This window comes from Leptodactylus fuscus, chromosome 1 (assembly GCF_031893055.1).
Source record: "Leptodactylus fuscus isolate aLepFus1 chromosome 1, aLepFus1.hap2, whole genome shotgun sequence".
Taxonomy (NCBI): Eukaryota; Metazoa; Chordata; class Amphibia; order Anura; family Leptodactylidae; genus Leptodactylus; species Leptodactylus fuscus.
The window spans coordinates 9,684,675-9,706,917 of NC_134265.1; the positions used below are offsets into that span (position 1 = coordinate 9,684,675).

Here is a 22,243-nt window from a genome sequence, read left to right on the forward strand (position 1 = left end):
AATACCCGTTTGCAATGTGCAAGCAATTGACTTCTGGACACAAGGTTGGAGTAAACCAGGTAACAGTTCTTTACTGAAGGATTGTGCATAAAACAACTGTAATCCAGACATAGATGTGCAGAGGAAAAGTCACTTCAGATGTAAGTACAGTCAGTGGTGCAGAAATGAAAGATATCTACAATAGTCTGTTCACACTCTCCTATAGTAACGTCTGCTTGGAGCAGTGAATATACTTGGTTGCTAGGGGTGATAATCTTTAAGGAATACACAGTCCAAGTAACAATGCTTCAGTCTAGAAAGAGCCTTCACACCTTGAAATGTAACTACATATGTGGCTATAGACTGTATAGTGCCCAGGCTGGCAGAACCATTAAAGGCCTGGAGCATGCAAAGGGCCCCTGGACATAGGATTATCCCCTCTGGCTCAGAAATACCTTGTAGGAAGTTGCTCTTCTGGCGTGGACTCAGTGGCGTAACTAGGAATGGCGGGGCCCCGTGGCGAACTTTTGACATGGGGCCCCCCCGACACCGAAGATCTCGACCGAGTCCCTCCTACGCATTCCTGCGCGCTCTATTATGTCCCATAGTGGTCCCTGCACACAGTATTATACCCAATAGTGGCCCCTGCACACAGTATTATACCCAATAGTGGCCCCTGCACACAGTATTATGTCCCATAGTGGCCCCTGCACACAGTATTATAACCCATAGTGGCCCCTGCACACAGTATTATGTCCCTTAGTGGCCCCTACAGGACTAAATACTGTCACGTCACCCGCTGACCGCTATACCAGGACAAATTGTGGATAAAAAAAAATCTGGTCATGTGCATTACAATTTAGTAACTCCATGTGCCTCATATTAATAGCAGTTAACCCTATCATGTCCCTCACATTAAGCCTTGTGTACCTCACATAAGAGTTACTGATATGTGAGAGACATGGAGGTAATAATAAAGTATCTTCATTACTATTACCCCCAAATGTCTCACATATCAGTAACTCTTATGGTGAGGCAAACAGGGGTTAATGTGAGGGAGATGATGGGGTTAACTGCTAATACTATGAGGCACATGGAGTTACTAAAACACAAGTAATCCCCCCAAATGCCTGATAGTAATAAGTAACCCCAGTACGTACCTGTGTAGCTTCAGTTTCATTTTCCTGGAGCAGCTTCTTCCTCTTCTCTTCTGTGCAGGACGGAAGGGATAAGCCCCGCCTCCTCCTCTCATTGGTGGGCAGAGGACAGCAGAGAAAGGGAGGGGGGAGAGAGGGAGATCTTCCTGAAGCGCTGACAGGAGCCAGACCTGCAGCTCCTGTGTGTCAGCCGTTGCTGCAGCTTCGGGGCCCCCTGTTGGGAAAGTATTCCACCAACAGGGGGCCCCGATCATTATACTCGGGGGTCCGAAAAGACCTCCGAGCATAATGATAGCAGCTGTCACCGGGCCCCTAATGTCCCGGGCCCTGTGGCAGCTGCTACCGCTGCGATGGTGGTAGTTACGCCACTGCGTGGACTGGATGACAGGAGAGAAGCTTGTCCAAGTCTTACAAGGAATTACAAAGGACTCTTACACAGCAGCAATCCAGCATAGGTTGTCCTCAGGGTCAGGGGTTAGCAGCTTTGGCTAGGCTTGGCCTTTAGATACAACATCTTGGATAACACCTCAGCCCAACTCACTACTGAAGGAACCACACACTCTCTAGGAGGGAGGGGGCAAATCTAGCAGATTCTGGAACCTTCAGAGGCATCAGCAGATGCCATTGGCTGGAAGAATCATGTGACAGACTTTTGGCACGTACCTTTACAAGCAAGGAATAAAACAATATTTATGCAGACAGATCAATGTGTCAGTTTGGTCATTAGATGGCAGTAACGCAATAAACCTAATGTGAGCTAATGTAGTATAATGTAATGCCAATAAGAAGCCATTGCACACTATTATATAAAGTGACAGCACTGATTAATATCCCTATGCAGAGCATTGGCCAGTAGCACATGAAGGTCCAATGTGTACAGATATAATGGCCATTATGGGACATTACAGGAAGAGAACATGTGGCCAGTACTAGGGGGAGACACCGAGCCAAAAGTCTGACCATAGAAGAGGCTGCAGCCTGGAAATGAGGGAGACTGAATGTATGAGAAGGGCTGAGAGCGAGCACTTACCTCCTCGGGTACAGCAGCTGTCTGCTCACAGGACCTGTGATGATGTCATAGATGTAGGAGGAGTCACATAATCACATGACCAGATATTAGAGGTCTCTTCAGAGCCATCTGTGTGTGACGTGTATGTAACAGAGCTGTGTGTGTGTGTGTGACGTGTATGTAGCGGAGCCGTCTGTGTGTGACGTGTATGTAGTGGAGCTGTCTGTGTATGATGTGTATGTAGCAGAGCTGTGTGTGTGTGAAGTGTACGTAGCAGAGCTTTCTGTGTGTGACGTGTATGTAGCAGAGCTTTCTGTGTGTGATGTGTATGTAGCAGAGATGTATGTGTGTGACGTGTATGTAGCGGAGCTGTCTGTGTGTGATGTGTATGTAGCAGAGATGTATGTGTGTGACGTGTATGTAGCGGAGCCGTCTGTATGTGACGTGTATGTAGCGGAGCTGTCTGTGTGTGACGTGTATGTAGCGGAGCCGTCTGTGTGAGACGTATATATAGCGGAGTCGTCTGTGTGTGACGTGTATGTAGCGGAGCCGTCTGTGTGTGAAGTGTATGTAGCGGAGCCGTCTGTGTGTGAAGTGTATGTAGTGGAGCCATCTGTGTGTGATGTGTATGTAGCGGAGCCGTCTGTGTGTGACGTGTATATAGCGGAGCCGTCTGTGTGTGATGTGTATATAGCGGAGCCGTCTGTGTGTGAAGTGTATGTAGTGGAGCCATCTGTGTGTGATGTGTATGTAGCGGAGCCGTCTGTGTGTGACGTGTATGTAGAGGAGCTGTGCATGTGATGTGCCTTGTGTGCCAAAAAACTGCCTTTAAAATGACTCTTTTGTGTAAAAAAATATGACATTTTTTTGTTTGACACAAATTTTTTAAAAACCTATGGGGTCAAAATACTCACTATACCCCTCAATGAATACCTTAAGGGGTCTAGTTTATAAAATGGGGTCATTTATGGGGGTTTTTAATTCATTGGTGGGTGGTGTACAAGGCTGCAGACCTCTCTGCTATAATACTTCTGGTGTGAGTTGCTATTGAGATAGACGAGTTGTTTACCTTGCAGCTTTCTTGTGAGTGCTGGTGGATGAATCTGTGATGCTGCAAGTCTGGAGTTACGGGGTCTATAATCCTGGCTGTTGTAGCAGGCCACAGGCTTACACAGGGTGCTTGCAGATCTCTTATGGGTGCAGGAGGATGGATCTGAGCTGGAGCAGAGCTTGGATGAGAGGGTCTGTGGATCGGTTACAACTACTTTAGGCCGGGGATCCAGATGGAGCCCACCTGAGATAGCCACTGAAGCAAGGATGGAGGTGGCCGTAACACTGGAGGAACGGATCACTACCTCAGGGGAGTCAGGGAGTGCAGTCTTCTGGAGTATGGGCCCTAGACAGCTAGTATGTCCAGCAAAAAATAAAAAGGAAACATCTAGCATGCTCCAGGAACAAGACAGAAGAAAAAATATCAGCTTACGCGTTTCGGGACGTTGTTGTGTCCCTTAGTCATAGCAGGTTGCTACTTTTTTTGTGAATGTTTGAACGTTGTTGACCCTTTGCAGTCAGAGTTTTGTCCGATGCGACCATATCGGATCTACAATTGAGTCGGATGTAGCATTTATCTTTTGTATTTTCCTAGACAGCTAGGCCCGAAGAGAAGGTAGGCCGAAAATAACAAAGTTAGCCTAAGTGTGATGGAGCTGAGAAATATGCACACCGATGCTATCAGTGAGGCCGGGGGGAAAGCCTCTGGTGTGTTATGAGGTCTGATGGTTGCTGATGTCGCCTGTAATAAGAAATTTTATTTATATAGCGCCAACATATTCCGCAGCGCTGTACAATTTGTAGGGTTCAAATACAGAGAGAAAGATACATTACAAAGAAAATCATTTCACACATTGGGACTGAGGGCCCTGCTCGCAAGAGCTTACAATCTATGAGGTAGAGGGGGTGACACAAGAGGTAGCAGGGGCGGCATTGCTTATACAGAGGTCAGACACTTTTGTAAGAGGTGACTGTCATTACACAAACTTAAAACTTTATGAGCCGTCAACAGTCGTGTCCTTTAACATGTGGTTGGAGCTTGAACCTATAAAGTTAGCCTGAGATAGCATCATATCATGTGGTGAAATGTGGGAGCGGGGACAGAGGAGGGTTAAATTTTGGGGATTCTAATTATAGTACGGAAGGGTTTACATTAGACATTGTGATCGGCCTGTCTGATAAGATGTGTCTTTAGTTTGCGTTTGAATCTGTAGAAATTGGGAGTTAATCTGATTGTCCGGGGTAGAGCATTCCAGAGAAGTGGTGCAGCTCGGGAGAAGTCTTGTATACGAGCGTGGGAGGTTCTGATAATAGAGGATGTAAGTGTTAGGTCATTGAGTGAACGGAGAGCACGGGTTGGGCGGTAGACAGAGATGAGGGAGGAAATGTATGGAGGTGCGGCATTATGGAGAGCCTTGTGGATGAGGGTGATAACTTTATATTGTATTCTATAATGAATAGGCAGCCAATGTAGCGACTGGCACAGACCCGAGGCCTCGCTGTAGCGTCTAGACCAGACCTGGGCAAAGCCCGGCCCGTATCCGGCCCTCTGACTGATTCAGCCCGGCCCACACAGCTTGACTAGGGAGGCGTGTCTAGGGGGCGTGTCTTATTGCCGGCAGAAAATGGAGACATGTGAGTGTGTCATAAGGAGAGATGTAAGGTGAGATGCAGGGGGGAGAGTGTGTGTGTATATGTGTGTGTCTATATGTGTGTGTCTATATGTGTGTGTCTATATGTGTCTGTCTATATGTCTCTGTCTATATGTCTCTGTCTATATGTGTCTGTCTATATGTGTCTGTCTATACAGTTAGGGCCAGAAATATTTGGACAGTGACACAAGTTTTGTTATTTTAGCTGTTTACTAAAACATGTTCAGAAATACAATTATATATATAATATGGGCTGAAAGTGCACACTCCCAGCTGCAATATGAGAGTTTCCACATCCAAATCGGAGAAAGGGTTTAGGAATCATAGCTCTGTAATGCATAGCCTCCTCTTTTTCAAGGGACTAAAAGTAATTGGACAATGGACTCTAAGGGCTGCAATTAACTCTGAAGGCGTCTCCCTCGTAAACCTGTAATCAATGAAGTAGTTAAAAGGTCTGGGGTTGATTCCAGGTGTGTGGTTTTGCATTTGGAAGCTGTTGCTGTGACCAGACAACATGCGGTCAAAGGAACTCTCAATTGAGGTGAAGCAGAACATCCTGAGGCTGAAAAAAAAAAGAAAAAATCCATCAGAGAGATAGCAGACATGCTTGGAGTAGCAAAATCAACAGTTGGGTACATTCTAAGAAAAAAGGAATTGACTGGTGAGCTTGGGAACTCAAAAAGGCCTGGGCGTCCACGGATGACAACAGTGGTGGATGATCGCCGCATACTTTCTTCGGTCAAGAAGAACCCGTTCACAACATCAACTGAAGTCCAGAACACTGTCAGTGAAGTAGGTGTATCTGTCTCTAAGTCAACAGTAAAGAGAAGACTCCATGAAAGTAAATACAAAGGGTTCACATCTAGATGCAAACCATTCATCAATTCCAAAAATAGACAGGCCAGAGTTAAATTTGCTGAAAAACACCTCAAGAAGCCAGCTCAGTTCTGGAAAAGTATTCTATGAACAGATGAGACAAAGATCAACCTGTACCAGAATGATGGGAAGAAAAAAGTTTGGAGAAGAAAGGGAACGGCACATGATCCAAGGCACACCGCATCCTCTGTAAAACATGGTGGAGGCAACGTGATGGCATGGGCATGCATGGCTTTCAATGGCGGCACTGGGTCACTTGTGTTTATTGATGACATAACAGCAGACAAGAGTAGCCGGATGAATTCTGAAGTGTACCGGGATATACTTTCAGCCCAGATTCAGCCAAATGCTGCCAAGTTGATCGGACGGCGCTTCATAGTACAGATGGACAATGACCCCAAGCATACAGCCAAAGCTACCCATGAGTTCATGAGTGCAAAAAAGTGGAACATTCTGCAATGGCCAAGTCAATCACCAGATCTTAACCCAATTGAGCATGCATTTCACTTGCTCAAATCCAGACTTAAGATGGAAAGACCCACAAACAAGCAAGACCTGAAGGCTGCGGCTGTAAAGGCCTGGCAAAGCATTAAGAAGGAGGAAACCCAGCGTTTGGTGATGTCCATGGGTTCCAGACTTAAGGCAGTGATTGCCTCCAAAGAATTCGCAACAAAATATTGAAAATAAAAATATTTTTTTTGGGTTATGTTTATTTGTCCAATTACTTTTGAGCTCCTAAAATGTGGAGTGTTTGTAAAGAAATGTGTACAATTCCTACATTTTCTATCAGAAATTTTTGTTCAACCCTTCAAATTAAACGTTACAATCTGCACTTGAATTCTGTTGTAGAGGTTTCATTTCAAATCCAATGTGGTGGCATGCAGAGCCCAACTCGCGAAAATTGTGTCACTGTCCAAATATTTCTGGCCCTAACTGTACACGTCACACACAGACGGCTCCGCTACATACACGTCACACACATACATCTCTGCTACATACACATCACACACAGAAAGCTCTGCTACATACATGTCACACACAGAAAGCTCTGCTACGTACACTTCACACACACACAGCTCTGCTACATACACATCATACACAGACAGCTCCACTACATACACGTCACACACAGACGGCTCCGCTACATACACGTCACACACACACACAGCTCTGTTACATACATTAGAACGCCAGGAACGTGCCACACACAAATAAATATACATGTGTGGTGTGTATGTAGCGGAGCAGTCTGTGTGTAACGTGTATGTAGCGGAGCAGAGCCGTCTGTGTGTGACGCGTATGTTTATATATGCATCAGCAGATAGTATAACATGACAGAGGATTACATATAGGTTTATATACTGTATATATATATATATACTGTATATACCTATATGTATATACTAGCTATAACCCGCGACTTCGTCCGCTGTCCCCTCACCCTTGCGCGATCCACCTGCAGCGTTGAGAGATTTAATACACAAATTAAAGAGAGGAAGCATTTTCAGTTTGTTAGGGATTTCCAAGAATTCAAAGATAAAAAAGCTTATCTAGTTCAGCAAAGGGTGACCGGAAGTAAGGGATCGGAGATATCATCATCTGAAAGTGAGGTCACCGACTCAGAGCTCCCGGTTAATAGAGAGAGGATCACACAATTTAGATCCGGAAGAGGGGGCCCCAATCGGTCTAGGAGAGGAGCAACTAGAAAACAATCAGGGGAGAGAGCTTCAACATCTGCTACGTCTGCTTCTTCCTCTTTTTTAGACAGGAATCCCCCCATTTCAAATTACCTATTAAGGGGAAGGAAGGATATGTAAAAATGGGGATGGATACTGAATTGGCATATGTGACTGAAAGAAAACGTGTTGAGACTCAGAGGAAGCAAGGTCTAGAAGGTGGAATATCTGGGGTGGTGTCTAGAGCAGAGTGTGCTAGTGCCACTGTCTCTAGTGAAATCATTAATTTGTCGTCATACCAGCTAACACAGCATCAAAAATCCTTGCTGAGTAAGGCCCCTTTCTCTAAATGCAAAATGATCAGTAGACATCAACCACCACCTTTTGAGTCCACACATATAGATCTTTTTGTGAAATTAGTCACGGAGGATTTGAGACGACTTTCAGGTACACATCACCACTTTTCCAATTTGAATAAAAATGAAACAGAAGCTCTGCTGACATTGGAAAAAATGCAGGGGGTAATTTTTAAGCCTGCAGATAAAGGCGGAAACACTGTGGTTCTGGATAGGCTGCAGTACATTGAGATGTGCTTTAGAATTCTGAATGACAAAGACTGCTATCAAGTGGTATCTAGGGAAACCTTGAGGACTTACCATCAGGAACTGACTGACATCGTGAACAGAGCCTATGAACAGGAGCTGATAGATAAGAATGAGAAAGCTTTTTTGGTACCGAAACACCCTGTAATGGCCTGTTTCTACACGCTCCCTAAAGTACACAAAGGGGTGAATCCCTTAAGAGGGCGGCCAATTGTGTCTCAAATTGATAGTCTCACACAAAATGTGAGTATGTATTTGGACCAAATTTTAAGACCTTATGTGGAGGGATTGACATCTTATACAAGGGACACAATGGAGGTCCTCAACAAGCTTGAGGGGATAACTTTGGATGAAGAAGTTCATTTTGCCAGTCTTGATGTTGAGGCTCTGTATTCCTCTATCCCGCACGATCAGGGATACAGGGCCATCAATTATTTTCTGAGATCCAGGAGGGTTCAGCTCAGACAACACAGCACACTAGTCCTGGAGCTGTTGTCCTTTGTGCTTGAAAAAAATATTTTCACATTTGAGGGGCGGACCTTCCACCAGCTGAGGGGAACAGCTATGGGGAGCCCTGTGGCCCCCACTTATGCTAATCTGTACCTCGGCTGGTGGGAGGAAACCGTTGTATTCTCGGAGGACAACCAGCTTTGGGTGGGCAATATAGATCTTTGGCTCAGGTATATTGATGATGTGTTTATACTATGGAGGGGTACAGAGGAGGAGTTTAACTCCTTTGTTGCTGAGCTTAATATCAACAATTTGGGTCTCAAATTTACATCTGAGTTTCATCATGATACCCTCACCTTCCTGGATCTCAGAATTACTAGGGAGGATGACGGCAGGATCTCCTCGACAATATATCGTAAATCAACTGCAACGAACAGTTTGTTGAACTGGAAAAGCTACCATCCGGAACCCCTAAAAAGAGGGATACCTGTAGGTCAGTTCCTCAGGGCAAAGAGGAACTTCTCGACTACTAGAGAGTTCCTTCATCAATCTAGAGATTTGGCAAGTAGGTTTCAACAGAAGGGATACCCTACTGATACCATTAATAGAGCCTTCAGGAGGGCAAAATTGACAGACCGTAAAGAACTGCTTGTACCTAAAAAGAGACCAGAAAGTGATGTTAATTTCCGTATTATAGGTACATTTGATAGCCAGCACAAAGCAGTCATAAGTACACTCAGAAAACACTGGAGGATCTTGCAGTCAGATCCAGACTTAGAGGATGTATTGGGGTCAAATCCCATGGTGACATATAGGAGGGGAAAAAACTTGAAGGACAGGCTGGTTCACAGCTTCCTGTCGCCGGAACTAGGAGGGGAGACCTGGTTGAGTAGAGGGAGGACTGTGGGCACCCACAAGTGTGGGGGATGTTCTGCATGTCAATTTATTGATCCTTCCAAAACCTTTAAAAACCTGGTCACTCATCAGATTTTCAATTGTCGAAGTTTTGCCAACTGCTCCACAATGGGGGTTGTTTACCTCCTGAGTTGTTCATGTCCTATTGGATATGTAGGAAAAACAATCCGACAATTCAGGAGAAGAATAAGAGACCACGTGTGCGACATCTTGAATGAACGTGACACTCCAGTTGCGAGGCATTTTAAAAGATGTCACAATGCTGACACAGGATCTTTACGTTTTCAGGCAATTGAAGTGGTGAGACCACATGCACGGGGCGGTGACTGGGATAATATGGTCCTGAAGAAAGAGACCCAATGGATATATAAATTGGATACCCTCCAACCAAAAGGGTTAAATGAGATGCTTGACTTCTCATGTTACATCTGATAGGTATCGGATAGTCTGGGTCTAACTGTTACTTCAAAGCTGTATTCCTTCTCAGAATGGATTTTTTTATATACGTATGTTTGTCATTTCGAATCTGGTTGCATAAATTCAAGGGTACTGCATAATATCTACCTTTGGAGCACATAAACTTACCTACTGTCCAAATATTAGTACATGTCATCGGGATTATGGACCGGATGTCAATTAGCGACCTGACCAGTGGCTGTGGTCAGAAAAATTCCTGATAATTTTGTAGGACAGCCCCCACTATTAAAATACTCTATCTATGCCAAAGATAGCCTGTTACAGGAGATTTTGTTCACAAAAGCATCTAGGACAGAAATCTCTGTGAGTACTTAAAGGGGTTGGCCACTATATAGGTAAAAGTCTGCAATGTGTAGTACAAACATAAATAATAAACTTACTCATAGACATTCATTTGCATTTTTACGTCTGTCTCTTTATTTTTAAAGCCACGCCCCCCACTAACATGGCTCTGCCGGCTCCCTGACATGCCTGCCTTGACCACCGTGCGCGTGACATGGAGGAACATGTGACACAGTCTGACCATGTCACGTGACTTTGTGCGCGCCTGCGCTGCTCTTATGATTTGTGTTAACCCCTGAGATGCCAGCATCTCAGGGGTTTCCTTATATTCTGGGCATCTCAGGGGGTTTCACTATGTACTGGGGTCCCGATCCCAGGCTGTCCGACGGTTTCGGACAGCCTGGGGTCTATTCAGTGACCCCGGGTCTGCCCTCCATGTGTCCCTACACGTACCTGGTCGATCCTGCCAGGAATGGAGGCTGCCAGCCCATGTGTGTGCACGGGCTGACAGCCTCCTATACACTGCAATACATGTGTATTGCAGCGTATACCGCTGTGTCCTGTCCCTGTCCGGTCTCTACGAAGCAAAAGGAGAGCAGCGCTGTCTGGCCCGCGCCTCCTTCCCTCCTGTGTCGCTTTATTGCAGGAGCGAGATCTGAGAGGCAGGGAAGGAGGGGCGGGCCAGATGGGTGAAGGAGGCGTGGTTTCAAGCATGCCGCGAAAACCACGCCTCCTTCCCCCGTCTGTCCCACCCCTCCTTCACTGCCTCTCAGATCTAGCTCCTGCAATGAAGCCACACAGGCAGGGAAAGAGGGGCGGGTCAGATGGGTGAAGGAGATGTGTTTTCAAGTTTGCTTAGAAAACCACGCCTCCTTCACTCGTTTGGCCCGCCCCTTTGTCTCTTCTTGCATAGCTTCACTATGTGAGATCTGAAATTAGTTCATCACATTTGTGTCCACAGTATTTCTTCTGGGATCCACCACATTAGTTTAGACCCTGAATGCCATATATATATATATATATATATATATATATATATATATATATATATATATACATCATTCAGGGTCTAATCTAATGTGGTGGATCCCAGAAGAAATACATACATACATATGTATGTATATATATATATATATATATACACGTGTGTGTGTATATATATATATATATATATATATATATATATATATATATATATATATATGTGAGATATATACAGAAAGATCCACCACACAAAAATTTGGATATTACCTAGTGTCAGACTAGCAGTTTACAGGTCCTGTAATCTGACACTAGAGTGGGACCATGTATCTCAGAGGTGTGTTTCTGGTGGGACACTTATTGTAGTGCACCTCAGATAGCAAGAAGAAGGGAGGTCCTACTCTCCATATTGATGCAGGTCCCTTATGATTACAGGTACAGTGATTAATTGCTGCAGCCATGTTGTTGTTATATTCTCATATTGTATTGTTCAGTATATGTTGATACAGTCACTGATGTTAGGAATGACTGAGAACTTGATGCTAATGTATAACTACTAGATAGTATGTAAGGACACTTATTGTAGTGCACCTCAGGTAGCAAGAAGAAGGGAGGTCCTACTCTCCATATTGATGCATGTCCCTTATGATTACAGATAAAGTGAATAAAGAATATAAACCCCCCCAACCACACCAGTGTCAATTCATTAGGTGTGCAACAAAAATGGCGACGAGGATGGGATTGAGTGACAATTCATAGAAGATACAGAGCAGAATTCACTCAATAAGAGATAGAAAAGAACCAATTGTACAGTGCAGCCATCTCAGTGATATCCTGTGAGTGTCCCCTCAGTGAGATCCTGCCCAGCAGACTGACAATGGATGTGGAGAGCTGTATTAATGACATTAGTGAGTCCTTGCTGCATCTAACATTTGATGAACTGGGTGCTGTTAGCAAATATCTTAAAGTGCCAGGGGAGCAAATCTCCAAAGCCAGAACCCGCAGGCACCTGCTGAATGCTATCAATAAACTGCTTGATGAAGTGGGAGAAACAGAGGATGAAGATGTTACCTGTCTGTTCCTCCAAAAGTGCAAACAGTTCATTACAGATCTGCATTCAGAGGCAGAGGTCGGGGCACAGGCAAAAGAGACTAAGACCCAGACTCAATTGGAAGATTTAAAGGCACAGTACCTTGCTTTGCAGAAAGCATTCCAGGAATCTAGCAAACTGTTAGAAAAAGCCCTTGTTTCTGAGACATCAAGTCAAGCAAAGCAAGAGGTGTCAGAGAGAGAGACTTACTGCAGGAATTCTCCACAGAACATGTGGCCAGAAATGACAATACGGAAAGACTTTAAAATTAGTGGTCAAATTGGTGAAAGAGGTCAAAAAGACAAACTGTCTTACACAAATCTCATGCACCAGATAGACATGGGACTGCAAAAGGGCTGCATTGAATTAGAAGTGATTGAGGCAGTAGTTAAAGCAATAAGCCCCGGCCTGAGTATAAGAAATATGTTAGAGATGAAAAGTGATCTAACACTGCCACAGCTGAAGACTATCCTAAAAGGACACTACAAGGAGGAGAGCAACTCGGACTTATACCACCGGCTGGTAAATATCTCGCAAGACAGCAAAGAATCTCCTCAAAATTTCCTCTTCAGGGCTATAGAACTAAAGGACAGACTTCTCTTTGCCTCTAGAGAAGTGGGAGCAGAGGGAAAATTTGAAACGGATTTGATTCAAAGGAAATTCCTGAGATCAGTAGGAACAGGACTGCTCAGTGAACACATTAAATTCCAATTGAAACCTTATTTGGATGATCCCACTGTCACTGATGACGTATTAATAAAGAAAATGAATGAAGCTGCCAGTTGGGAACAAGAGAGGGAACAGAAATTAAAGAAGTACTCTTCCAGCAAAATCAGCAAACTTGGCGAAATGCAGGCTGGTACCACACAACAAGGATTACTTACAAAAGTAGAGTCATCTACAACTCAAACCGCCCCACCTACGCAAAAATCAAAGAAAGTTCCACCTTCAGGAGATACAGAAGTGACAAACTGGGAGGAGGCTGTGAAAGAACTGAGGAATGAGATGTCAGAATTGAAAAAGTTACTTAAGACTTCTCAAGAACCAAGATTGGTTTCATCCCAAGTAACTTCCAGAAATAAGCAGAATCCAATTTGTGAGGCCTGCAAGACATCAAATCAAGGTCATACATGTCGCCACTGCTACAAATGTGGTAAAGAAGGACATTATGCTAGGGGATGTTGTGCACCCAGATCTGCACAGTTAAAAGACAGGAGGTTGCTGATGAGGGACAATCAGTAACCTGTGCCAAGCCCCAGTCCCAACCAAAGAAAGTACCATCTTCAGGTATGGAAGCCAAAGAAAATCTGCTACATACTTATTTCCAAAATGTATGTGATCGTATCCAACAACTGGCGCTTCAACAGAACAATATACAGCAAGTCACTTCTAGGAAGTGCACGACAACTAACTTACAGATGAGTGAAAGTGTGTCGAGAGGCCAAAGAAAACTCATCAATTTAATAGGAAAAAGGTGTATGGTCCTATGTAAACTAAATGGGGTTCCTCTTCAGGCATTATGGGACACTGGAGCTCAAGCAAGTATCATCAATGAAAGTTGGCGGCAGCAGTACCTTCCTCAAACAGAAGTAAGGGCAGTGGAAGAATTACTAGGCTCTGAACCATTATGCGGGAGAGTGGTAAACAAAACCGAAATTCCTTTCATTGGTTGGATAGAAGTAACCTTCCAGCTGTCCTCTGGTAATGACAACATAGAACTTCTGGTGCCTTTTCTAGTATCCAGTGACAATAATGTAGCTGAAGAGCCAATCATTGGATATAATGTGATTGAGGAAGTCATCCTGAGAAAAATCCCTTCATCATCTTTGGTGAGTACACTGGCTGCATCATTTTCACTGCCGACAAGAAGAGCAGAGATGGTGGTAAAAGCCGTCCAAGTGAGCCAAGCAGAAACATTTGTGAAGGAGGTAAGAACTGGAGTACGTCGTACCATTATTCCTGCAGGTACTATAATGGGTGTCAAGTGTGGTGTCCATGTGGGACCTCATAAGAAGAACCAGGAAAAGCTCTTTGTGCCAAGTAACACTGCACAGTTACCAGAGGGAATATATACAGATGAGACAGTTGTGATTGTACCTTATGACAACTATGCTCGGGTAACCATTCCAGTAATGAACCCCACTAAACATGATATTGTACTGGATCCAAAAACCGTGTTGGGTCACTTGGAAACAGTCAAAGCGGTATATCCAGCTTGCATAAAACCTGTTCAAGTTTCTTCTCTGACTGCAAACATACAAACAGTGGAAAATGTTGACAAAGCAGAGGGTGAAGTGTCTTCAGTTAAAGAGGAATGGGATCCTCCGGTTCCTACGGATCATCTTGATGCAGACGAACAGTGCATAGTAAGGCAGATGTTAAGAGAAGAATGTCATGCCTTCTCCAGAGATGAGTCTGATGTTGGATGTATTCCATCACTCCAATTAAAGATTAATCTAAAAGACACCACCCCCGTTAAAAAGACATATACTTCGGTGCCAAAACCGCTTCATAACGAAGTGAAGGAGTACCTACAAGACCTGATAAATAGAGGATGGATTAGAAAGTCAAAATCATCCTACTCTTCTCCTATAGTATGTGTAAGAAAACGAGATGGTAGCCTGAGACTCTGCTGTGATTATAGAGAACTAAACCAGAAGTCAGTTCCTGACCGTCATCCTATACCGAGAATCCAAGATATGCTGAATAGTTTGTCAGGAAGTTCATGGTTTTCTGTGCTTGATCAAGGGAAAGCCTATCACCAAGGATTTATGGAAGAATCCAGTAGGCCTTTGACAGCCTTTATAACACCTTGGGGATTATATGAATGGATCCGTATTCCTTTTGGGCTCAGCTCAGCTCCAGCGGAATTTCAGAGAAGCATGGAAGAATGCTTGGAAGGACTGAGAGACAGTATCTGTCAACCATATCTTGATGACAACCTGGTTCACAGTAAGTCTTTCACTGAACATGTGGAACATGTACGGACTGTGCTTCAGCGCTACCAACAGCATGGAATCAAGCTAACACCGAAGAAATGTGAGCTGTTCAAAAGACAAGTCCGGTTCCTAGGTAAGAGTGTCTCTGCTGATGGCTATACTATGGATCCAGCAGAAATTGCTCCAGTAATGGCTTTGAAAAACAAACCTCCATCTACAGTGGAAGAGCTTAGAAAAATACTAGGTTTTCTGTCCTACTACCGGACATATATTCAAAATTTCTCCCGGATTGCCGCTCCACTGTATGATCTACTGTTGGTAGGGCCATGTTCACCATCACCCACACAAAAGAAAGCAAAGAGAGATAGATCCAAACAGAAGGGAAAAAGTCAACTTCCTGCACATCAGCCCATCAATTGGACTGCCCATCATCAAGAAATCCTGGAGAGACTGATTGATTTGTTAGTTAAGCCACCAGTGATGGGATATCCAGACTTCAACATCCCATTCATACTGCACTGTGATGCGTCTCAGGAAGGACTTGGTGCTGTCCTATATCAAAGGCAAAATGGCAAGTTGAGAGTTATTGGTTATGGCTCAAGAACTCTTACTGCAGCAGAGAAAAACTACCATTTGCACTCGGGGAAACTTGAGTTTTTGGCAATGAAATGGGCAATATGTGACCGTTTTAGAGACTACTTGTACTATAGTCCATCATTTGTTGTATATACAGACAACAATCCACTTACCTATGTTCTCACTACAGCGAAATTAAATGCAACTGGCCATAGATGGGTGTCAGAACTTGCAGACTTCAATTTTAGCATTAAATACCGCCCAGGGAAAGCAAATGCAGACGCTGATGGATTGTCAAGAATGACACTAGATCCTGACCAGTATATGAAGGAATGTTCCCAAGAAATCAGCATGGAAGCTATTGGTAGCACTGTCCAAGCAGTTCAGATACAAGAGGAGGAACATATGCCATGGTGGTGCCCTGTAACTGTAGAAAGTACAGCTGGAGAAGCTGAACAAAGCCTCAGAGCAAGCGTTAACCAGCTCCCAAAAGAAACTATCAGAAAAGCACAAGAAGAAGACAAGATCATTGGGAGACTGCTACACTACAAACATCAAAACAGATTTCCGGCTAAGAAGGAGAGACAAACAGAACCACCAGCTGTAACTGCCTTATTCAGAGAATGGTCTAAGTTATACCTCAATTCAGATGGTATTCTTTATAGGAAGACTAGCCATAACTTACAATTAGTCCTGCCAAAAGTCTACCATAGGACAGTATTCAAAGAACTCCATGAGCAAATGGGACACTTAGGAGTAGAAAGAACTGTCAATCTTGTTAGAGAACGCTTTTTCTGGCCATATATGCAGAAGGATATTGAGCATTATGTCACCAGAGAATGCAAGTGTCTAAAAGACAAACGTCCCAATAAACCAACCAGAGCACCATTGAACAACATTGTCTCCACCTATCCTTTTGAAATGGTATCGATTGATTTTCTGCATCTGGAAAAATGCAAAGGAGGATATGAGTACATCCTTGTTGTAATGGATCATTTTACAAGGTTTGCACAGGCATATGCTACCACATACAAGCCTGGTAAGACTGCAGCAGACAAGATATTTAATGATTTTGCTCTAAAGTTTGGCTTTCCAACAAAATTACACCATGATCTGGGAAGAGAATTTGAAAATCAGTTATTTGCAAGACTTGGGAAATACTGCAGAATTCAGAATTCTCATACAACTCCATATCACCCAGAGGGTAATGGACAGGTTGAACGTTTTAATCGCACATTGTTGTCAATGTTGAGAACTCTTACAGAGGAACAGGGTATTCACCTTTCTACCTATTGTATGGTCGATCACCAAGACTTCCAATTGACATAATGTTTGACACTCCAGTATCAGAGAAATACAAAACTTACGCGGATTATGTTACAGTCTGGAAAAAGAGAATGGCAGAAGCTTATAAAATAGCTTCAGAAACCGCAAAGAAGTCAGCATGTAAAAGCAAGGAATACTATGATCAAAAAAGTCATGGTGCTGAACTTACTCCAGGAAGTCGAGTTCTAGTGAAGAACTTACATGAGAAAGGAGGACCAGGAAAACTTTGCTCCTATTGGGAAGATAAGATTTATGTTGTCGTGAGAAGAAAACACGAAAACAGTCCAGTGTATGAGGTAAAACCAGAGTCAGGTGGCAACAGATCAAGGATTTTGCACCGTAATCTGTTATTATCTTGTGACTATCTTCCAGATGTACAGCAGACTGCTGAATTGTTAGGCCAAGAGAGATCCTCCAAAGCAAAGCGACCAAAACCAACATCCCATGTAGGATATGAAACTGATAGTGTTGATGAAGAAGATGAAATGTGTTCATTAAGTTCACCTACAACAGATAACTATACAGCACAAGGCAGTAAACTCAATCCTGACGCAGCAGAATTTGAACCACAAAATTCATCAGAGATCTTGGCATCACCTGAAGGTCTACTGTCAGAGTCAGAAAAGTCATCAGAGGAATCTGCAACAACTCCAGAGGAAGAAGTATGGATGGAGAAATCTGAATCAACAGACCCAGAAACAGATGAAGAAACAGAAACTTCAGGACAACAGACTTTGAAAAGATCTTCTGTTGCGAGAGAAAGGCGAAGGCCGGTTACACTTACTTATGATACCATGGGAGAACCAAGTAGGGTACCAAGAAGTTTTCATACTAAACAGGTAGTGAAAACCATTGGCCAAGAGAAACAACCTGAATGGTACCTACCACCAGCATATTTTCTGGAGAACTGTGAGCGGATATAAAGACTATTTACCTTCAAAGCAATTGCACTGTTACGTTTACAATTATTTTGTTTATTTGGCAATGTTTCTAGTTGTTTAGCAATAGAAACTGTGAGGTTACATAGTCATGTGGTCATATTTAATGCAAAAATTAGACCTGACCAATCTCCACCTCATAAAATGAGGTTCAGATATTGTAGTAGCATTGTTATGCATGGTGGTCCAATACTACTTAGAACCAGTGCTAACATTGGCTCTTCTAGGTCTCTTAGCTAGCAACGGACCTACAAGTAACTTGTGACATTTTATAGGAACATATGTCACAATGAGGCATTGACCTCTATTGGAGATATCACCACCAATTGATTGTTCTCAATTACTAAAGTACCTTAAGACAATCCACATAATTGCGGAAATGCGGAATGTCGAGGACGACATTAATTTAGTGGGGAAGAATGTGAGATATATACAGAGAAAGATCCACCACACAAAAATTTGGATATTACCTAGTGTCAGACTAGCAGTTTACAGGTCCTGTAATCTGACACTAGAGTGGGACCATGTATCTCAGAGGTGTGTTTCTGGTGGGACACTTATTGTAGTGCACCTCAGATAGCAAGAAGAAGGGAGGTCCTACTCTCCATATTGATGCATGTCCCTTATGATTACAGGTACAGTGATTAATTGCTGCAGTCATGTTGTTGTTCTATTCTCATATTGTATTGTTCAGTATACAGTATGTTGATACAGTCACTGATGTTAGGAATGACTGAGAACTTGATGCTAATGTATAACTACTAGATAGTATGTAAGGACACTTATTGTAGTGCACCTCAGATAGCAAGAAGAAGGGAGGTCCTACTCTCCATATTGATGCATGTCCCTTATGATTACAGATAAAGTGAATAAAGAATATAAACCCCCCCAACCAAACCAGTGTTAGTTCATTAGGTGTGCAACTATATATATATATATATATATATATATATATATATATATATATGCACACACACATGCATGCATGTTCAAATCACCCCCATATCCCCAGAATACATATAAAACAAAAACATTACTGTTGAAACACTTACACATTTGGTATCCCTGTGTCCGAAACCCCCGGTTCTATTTACATTGGTGAAATATTATATTATTATGTTATTAAATTTTTTACAAATTTTTTTGCTTCAAAATTTTTTTCCCTATTTTCCTCCTCTAAAACCTTAGTGCGTCTTATAGTCCGAAAAGATCACTGCTTGAAACCCCCATGGGGACAGAAAATTAAAAAAAAACCAAAAAAAAAAAAAAACGTTAAAAAAATAATAAAAGTCCCAAAAATCCAATTTTCCCATATAAAATGTCTTATTATCAAAAATAAAGAATTTTTTTTTTAAATACATATTTGGTATCACCACGTCCGTAAAAACCAGAACAATAAAAATAAAACATTATTTAACCTGCACCAGCTAAATGACATTAAAAAAACGTAGAAAAAAACACACAAAATGACTATTCACCACCTAATCAGGTTATAATTATCAGATGAAAACCAAAATGCCCTTCAACAGCTCTTTTTTTAAACAGAAAAATAAAAATGTTATGCCTTTCAGAAGATGGCGATGCAAAAATAATAGATTTTTTCCCTGAATTGAATTTTATTCTTAACAATTAGCAGCGAATGGAAAAAGAATATAAATGAGGTATTGCCGTAATCGTACCAACCCGCAGAATAAAGTGTTTTTTTTTGTTTGTTTGTTTGTTTTTGTAATAGGCCATCACCTGCTGGAGTAACCCAGCAGGTAACTGGCCCTATTTACTTTCCGATCCCTGTTCCTCTTCACAGTCACCTCTACTTCCTCTTGTTCCCTCCATGGGGCCCTGTGAGCTTCATATCATGTGCTGACAGCAACATGATATGGGACACACAGGGCCCCGAAGGGAACAAGGGGAAGCAGAGGCGGGTAGAAGTAGGAGTGGGGATCAGTGAGTAAGGTCATGAGCCCACATCATGAGAATATGTTTAGCAAACCCCATGAGATGCATTTTATAAGATTTGCCTGGTGGTTCTGTTCGGACCAAAGACGTTCAAACTGAAACTTCTATTATTATACTCGTAAATATAATGATCCCTCTGGAATCCTGTATGTCTTCAGGCCTCTTTAATAATTTTACGTGGGTCAGGCCGACATCAAAATGCATAATTATACCGGCATAACCATCGTCTGCTGGAATCCAGGAGAAGTAAGTAGCACTGTTTTATATTTTTGTCACATTCCCTGGGCCTCCAGTTATTATACTCTGGGGTCTGAAAAGTTCATGGGTGGTGTACTCCAAATATCTGACATTATACTGTGTGGAAGCGCCACTATGGCCATTATATTGTGTGCAGAGGCCACTATGGAACATTATGCTGTATGGGGAGGCCATAACGGAACATTTTACTGTCTACAGTGTTCACTATGGAACATCATACTGTGTGGAGAGACTGCCATGGAACATTATACCATGTTGAGGGGCCGCTATGGGACATTAAACTGTGTGGAAGGGCCACTTTATGACGGTATACTGTGTGGAGGGGCCGCTATGACATTACACTATCTGGAGTTTGGCCACAGGAGGGGGGGTTGGGTTGGCCATGGGAGAGGGGGGGTTGGGTGGGCTGCGGGGGGGGGGGGGAGGGGCTCTGGTTGCGGAAGCGAACGCAAGGAGACTTAGCGGAGGGGGGGTGGGGAGTGCCACACAGGGTGGATGGGGCGGGGGGCCCCGGGGGGAAGAGGGGCTGGTGGGTGCCTTGAGAGGGGGGGCAGGGGCCCGTGGGAGGAAGGTGCGGGGGCCGCGGGAGGGGAGGTTGGGGATTGGGACACGGCCAGGGAGCCCAGGGGTCCGTGAGATAGGGGTGGGGGGCCGCTGAAGGAAATGGCGCCTGTGAAGGTGGTGCCCCGGGATGAGAGTTTGGGGGCCAGAGGCACGCGACACAGTAGGAAGCAGGGCCATAGGCGCGAGGACGGGAAGGGGCAGATGCGCGGGTGACAGGGGGGAAGGCAGGAGCAGGTGGTAGATAGACCGCGCGGCCCGACAAGGGCCAAGGGAGGTGAGGGTGCACGGCGGATTGTAATCAACACAACTTGGCTAAATAGAAGCGGCTCAGCGCCAACGCCAACCCGCAGACGAAGTTGCGGGCAGACGCTAGTACATTCTGTATACATTACACAGTATATGTTTGAATGTAAACATATAGCTTCAGATGGGTAATAAACATTATCTAGTGTTTAGATTGGAGGCATCTGACCATTTTCAGTGTTTCTGTCACTGTCTGTGGAGATGCTGAAGTGAATAAAGCTGTGTGATAACGTCCTATGTATGGAAAGATGCAGAGCTGTCATGTGACCTCAGCTCCACCAATGGAATGCAGGCAGGAGTTTTACTTTCAGTTTGTTGATTGTCCTGCCCACACAAGCCGGCTGAGCTTACACCGCAAAATCTAATTTTAATGTGGAACAGGTAAGATAAAAATCATTTTTATAGCACATTTGTCCTATAACCATCTTTCTAAGTTGTCTGGGGCACTTTGATTTTTTCAGCTTAAGGGTGGCCAACCCCTTTAAGGGATATAATTCCTATATATATTTGACTATTATATTCCATCTATTTAATAGTAGAAATGGGCAATAAAGATTGTTATAATATAATAATCTCTAGCTGTATGTGCCGGGCAGTAACTCAATGTTGGCGAGACACTGAGTGTTATACTCGCTCGAGTGTGTAGAAGCAAGGCACCGTATGTAGCCCAGTAGGTGTTGGAGACTAAGTCTCTATGTGGCCATAGTGCACATGCGTCCTGCAGCGCACGAAACTAGATACAGCAGACGGCCGCGTGTAACGAAGTCTTAGCAGCTCGGGACAATTATCCTCGGGCTTTACATAGTGCGCATGCGTTGGACAGCACACGGAGCTCTTCATACATCAGCCGGCTACATGCAACTATGTCACGCCCATGCAATCTGGCTATTGGAGGATTGTTAAGAGAGTAGGAGGGGCTTGTCCTTTAAATAATGGGTATGTCTGCGGCGCGCTACCGCCGACATCAGTGCGGTCCTGTGCGGTCACGTTGCATCTGAAAAGGGTGTTATACCCATGTTGTTGCTCAAATCTATCGGCCCCTGATGACTCATAAGTTTGAAGAAACGCCGCGTTGGGCTATTGTGCTAGTCAGTTTATTTAGATTCATGTCCAAAACAATAGGCAGGCAGCTTTAAGGTTGTGGATATTCACTAAGCTCTGACAGGCTTGCCAGATCCCGTTGGTGT

General features: G+C 43.7%; 1 protein-coding gene across 1 annotated transcript in view; it reads right to left on the reverse strand.

The window, feature by feature from the left end:
* LOC142191151 (uncharacterized) overlaps nucleotides 1–22,243 on the reverse strand; it is a 1,229,165-nt gene that overhangs the window by 1,146,293 nt on the left and 60,629 nt on the right. The window contains 2 exon segments of the mRNA XM_075262334.1: nucleotides 14,423–14,434; nucleotides 14,728–14,736. Of these exon segments, the coding sequence (XP_075118435.1) occupies nucleotides 14,423–14,434; nucleotides 14,728–14,736 (21 nt within the window).